At 36.6% G+C, this 5455-nt stretch overlaps 1 protein-coding gene across 1 annotated transcript; it reads right to left on the bottom strand.

The window, feature by feature from the left end:
• Nucleotides 1-592: 592 nt before the first annotated feature.
• Nucleotides 593-1030, bottom strand: LOC149393173 (uncharacterized). Its single transcript, XM_089617812.1, is given in 1 exon segment — nt 593-1030. A coding segment is annotated over 1 exon segment (417 nt). The 5' UTR covers nt 1010-1030.
• Between the last annotated feature and the right edge of the window lie 4425 nt (nt 1031-5455).

Below are 5455 nucleotides of genomic sequence, written 5' to 3'. Positions count from 1 at the left end.
GGTAAACTGTTGGAATATATTTTAATATGAAATATCGATATTGCAAGTAGTTGGTCTTGCGTCTCTTTTATATTAATTTTATTTAGCAAAACCGGCTAAGATGATCCATTCAAAGTACTTAATATTATGTATCTGTATCAATTGGCTAAGATGTGATCCTAAAGGTCGGAAAGAAAAACTTATATTCTGATTAATTTATGGATTTTTAAGTGTAACTTATAAAGTAGGATTATTTCCGGACTTATGCGTTATATCACTTTTAAAGATATTATATTAAATATCTGATGTTTGTGAGTTGCTGCACTTATATACCTATAGTCTAAAAATCATGGGATAAATTCTTAATGTTGATTTTCCGTATCTCCGTCACTACAAAACTGTTAACTTTGGATGTCAATGTCACATGTCAACATCTGGTAATTTTGATAATTAAAAAATAAATAATTAATTTTATTTATTAAAAAAATTAAACTCGAGCGAGCTAAAACCAGTAATATATAGCAATAAGAGTGTTCATTGAAATAGCTAAAACCAGGGAAATACAAAAATCACAACAAGAAAGACGATGAAATCTCAAGCGAGCTCGAGAATCTTAACCGGGCCCAACTTTAGGGATTTCATAGTGCTCGCTCATTTTGGCGAGATACTGGTTGAAGTCCTGAATCTTGTTGCAGTGCGATTTGTTAGCCATTTTCTTCAACTTTTGGCTGTCGATTATCTCTCTCTGTTCAATGTACCATTTCTCTGCCGTTGTGAGATGGTGATCGTATGAAGACCCTTTCTCTTTGTCCCCTAATTTGTTTCCCTTCTCATCCTCGCCATTTATTTATGCCTATATACTTCCTCCAAGTGAGACAAGTTCATCTTCTGAGATCAAGGATTTCTGATCTTGAAGAAGCTTTTTTTGTTTTTTTTTCTTTTTCTTCTTCAATCCACTTCCAGGTTTCACATCCAACACCTTGCCTTTAAGCTTCAACTTCCCACCAACAACATTTTCATATGAAGACATTTTTTTCAGACAAACTCAGAGATCTCCAAAGAAGTAGATTTAAAAAATAATATAAATTAATTATCTATTTTTTAATTATCAAAATTAGCAGATGTTGACACGTATCATTGACATCCAAAGTTAACAGTTTGGTAGTGTCGAAGATACAATAAATCAACATTAAGTATTTATCCGGCGACTTTTAAATAATAGGTATATAAGTGCAAAAATCCACAAACATCAGGTATTTATACCACCATTTTCTCTTTATTTTATCAAGATTGATCATTCAAAACTTGAAGAGAGAGAGAGAGATAGAGAGAGAGAGAGAATAATCGATTAAAAATAATAAAAACTGAAGAAAAAAAATTATCTTCAATCTCCTTACCCAAAAAAAAAAAAAAAATTGAAAAAGAAAGAGGCACCAAAATCTAAAGCAAATTTTTTTTCAAAAAATTAGCAAAATAGCCAACTTAAACATTTGAAATTGCTATATGACCAACGTTTCGTAAATCTTAGGTAAATAGCCACAGTATGACGTGACCCAATCAGAAGATTTTATACTTTCCATGTTTGTCCCTCCTTTTTATTTCTGAATGTTCGTTTAAAATTTAAAATAAAAATCGTTTACTTTCAAACTTTTAAACAAGATTTTGGTTATTTAATTTATTAATTAAATCCCTATTTTTTTGCAACTGAATTTTCCTTGTATAATCAGTTGTAAATAGTTGTAAATAATAGTGTATTCAGCTGTAAATATTTGTAAATAAAAGTGTAATCATTTGTAAAATAAGAGTAACCGCAATAAATATTATAATCGGCAGTTTTTTCTTTTAAATTAAATTTTAATTTCGGCAACTTTGTTTGATTATCAATTTATTTTTTTCGGTAGTAAATGAGATTAATATTTTAGGCAGTTCAGTTTTAATTTGAATTATACGTCAATCTAAAGAATAAATCCCTATTGATTCACATTTAGTTATGGGATTACGTGGATTTAGTCTTTAATAGTATATGATATTTGATTGAATATTGGTATATTACGTATATGCAGTTTATCCATTCAAATCTTTTTATTTAGTCAGTTTAGTTTCAAAATTGAATAATTCGGTCAATTTCAAGAATAAATTCCTATTGGTTAGCATTTAATTATGAAATTACGTGAATTTATAGTACAAAATGTTATAGATTGACACAGCTTTTCAAAAGTTGGTATTATGTTTTTTTTTTCAAAAGTTGTAGTTTTAAAGTAAATAACTCTAAATGAGTGTTAATTATTTGAATCTTTTGAGTATTTAAAATATATTGATTGTTTTCATTGCAAAATAAACAAATATTTACACTATTATGTACAACTATTTACATAAACTTACTACTATTTACAGACGACACAAAACTCTCTAAAGAGACATAATGTGCCTATTCCGAGAAGACCGTAACTAATCTCCACTGTTCGCTCAATGGACGCGTGCCTCTCCTCAATGAGCTTATGCCGGGAATACCGTAACTGACCTCGACCTATCGGATCTCGCAGTCCTCGCCTTCCATCTCGGCCTCGTCAGACCCCGCAATCCTCCGCCTCAGCCGCCTTGGTTTCGTCGGATCCCGCAGTCTTCGCCTCAATCATATGTCGAGAAGACAGCAACCGGCCTCTTCAGATCCTGCACTCTTCATCCTCCACCTCAGCCCTCGGCCTCGTCGGATCCTGTATTCTTCGCTGCCATCAACAAGGGGTACAACATTAACACAAACAGATTTCACATGCATTCAAATTTTTTTGACAAGTTCTACACAATTTTTTTTATTACCTGTGCTTTTTTTTTCTCGACGACCATATAACTTCGTCGTCTTTAAGATTCTCGTCGGCGGTGAGTAATCTTTGTCTTCTTGTTCTTTCACTTTTTTTAAAAATGTAACGAAGTCGAGTGAGATAATTGCGTATGGTAATTGATTTAGTCAGTTTTATTTCCTCAATTTGCCCGATATTTACTGTTCGATTTGGTAGTTTTTTTAATTTAAAATTAAAACAAATTATGTTTAGGCAGAATATGTACGTAGGTGTTTTTATCAATTGATGTTTGTAAATAAAATGAAGTGGTTATTTACTTAAGATTTACGAAACGTTGACTACTTAACAATGTCAAACGTTTAAGTTGATTATATACTTAATGGACCTTTTTTTTCCTTCTGATTTTCTATGTTGTTATATTTCCTTGTCATAGTATTTTTCATGTCAGTCTTGTTTCCTTTCTCTAAGATGAAATCATTAATTTTTATTTGGATGGAGAAATGACCATTTCTCATTTAGACGAAAGGTTGGATGTCAACTCGGTTGATGTGAAATGAGATAAAGGTTCATGTATCTAAACTATGTATGCCACAAAATCATCTCATATTCATTTAATATGTAGTAAATGTAAAAATTTATCTTATTTCCTCCGGTTAAGTTTAGAATTGTACAAAAATTTTATTAAAATAAAGGTAAAACACTTATTGATATAAGTGAATAACATCTTATATAAAACACGGACTTAAGTCTAAACAAATCTAACGTTAAGTACAAGTGTTTTTTTATCTTGTGCATACTTCCGACAAAAAGAATAATATAAAACACATCAAAATTCAAACACTCATATGGCTCTTTGAAAAACTCACAAAGGTTGATGAAGAGATCCAAACAATCACAGAATTCAATGATCATGAAGAGTATGATTTTTGAGCCTATATAGACGAAAATCTAACTAGAAGCCCAAACGGAGATAATGGAAGACGGCTAATCTGTCCTTGTTAAGCCGTTTTTTGGATTTAACACTTGTGGACACATGGCGTGGGCGGACTTTTCCACGTCCCTTGTTTCCGTGAGACGGTGGGTGTGGTGGTGGTTGTTCTTCGTTCAACTTCACGCCAGTAGTCAGCTTGCTCTTCTCTCAACTCTGCACCGAGAGTGAGTTTGTTATTCTCTTTCTCTCAACTCTGTGTCAAGACTGAGTTTGCTCTTCTCTCAACTCTACACCAAAGTGAGTTTGCTCTTCTCTCGACTCTGCTTTGGGAGTGAGCTTGCCGTCGTGGTCTCCTAAGAATTTAGAAAACGTGGACAAGAGGAACGCAGAGAGATTCCCCTCAGAGCGTGCTACGACGCTCAACATTAGTCTTGGTGACATTTATGTGAGTGGAGATGGCCTTGATTCTCTTGATTTTAGTGTGATTGAGATAATTTAGTTGAGTAGAAAAATGAACGTAGTTTTTCCTAGAGAGAGAGATAGAGAGACTTACCTTCAAACGGGTGAAGGCGTAGGCTATTTATAGTGTTGTGGTGTTGGAGTTGGTTTTAGGGTTATTGTTGTGGGTCTCGCCGAAATAAACCCAAAGAAGCCTTTGGTGTATGGCGTGAGCGTGACAAGTTTGATTTTCATGCATGGAGCCTTTGGTTTTGGCGAGAGAATTCACCATAGGGCCAGGACCTTAGCTGATTGGCAAATGGCTTTGTCCGAGAGCGGGAATTCTATAGTGGGTTTTGGCGGATGGTCTGGACAAGTGGGCAAGTTGGGCTTTTTTTTGGGTGTGTGGCCTTTATGCCCAGTAGGAAGCTTTTTATCGGGCGGGAAGCCCTTAAGGCCTTCGTGAGCTTCCCTTAGCGGAAAGCTATCAGGGCGCGACAACCGGTATGGGCGGGAAGCTCAACTAGGCTTCGCAAGAGACTTGGGCGGGAGACCTGACTGCTCAAGAAGACCACTTGGGCACAAGCTTCCGAGGCGGGGACTGGGCTTCTGGAGACTAACCTGGGCGGGAAGCTAGTGACGTCATATGACGGGAAGAGGTCTCTTGGGCGAGTCAAGTGTGGAATTCCTCGACGAGGGCGTTCGCGGATGGCTGGAGAGTTTTAGGCCTTTCGCGGGATTTCTCTAGGAGTTCAAAGAGTGGACCTTGGCTGAATCAACAGCGTTTTTGCTTAGGGGCTAATATATCATTTTATTAACAATCCCCCAGTCTAGTGGGTGACGTGTCAGGCGCTACACTAAAAAAAAAATTTAAGGAGAGGTGTTGTCGATTTCCCTATTTTCCTTTTGTTAGTTGTGCCTCCTCATTAGTTTGGCGAAATTGGCGTGGCTTTCATTCCCCCCCCCCCCCCCCTTTTGTCTCTTTCCTCTTCAATTTTCCCACCTATTCCATTGAGGGCCTTCGTTGAGCGACCACGTAATGGGCCACCTTCGCCCGACATGGTTGGCCTCAAAATCTCACGTGATAATACCCTCGCATTTGACCTCACAAAGTGCAGGCTTTTGAGATGTGTTTAACTCTAAAGCTGGTGCTATTTTTTTATACCTGGGACTTCGGGATTATCTCACGCAAGATCTCCATTCGTCTTCGTCGGCGGGAATGAGCAATGCATCGGATATGGGTTCTTTGGTCGGGGGTTCGGGTTCGTCGACGGTGAGGGGCTCCTCTCAAGTGGCAGCGGGCTGGAAG

Source organism: Urtica dioica, chromosome 6 (assembly GCF_054948205.1).
Source record: "Urtica dioica subsp. dioica isolate 48M chromosome 6, U.dioica_male_clone48M_v1_H2, whole genome shotgun sequence".
Taxonomy (NCBI): domain Eukaryota; kingdom Viridiplantae; phylum Streptophyta; class Magnoliopsida; order Rosales; family Urticaceae; genus Urtica; species Urtica dioica.
This window is presented reverse-complemented; position numbering and strand designations above follow the sequence as displayed.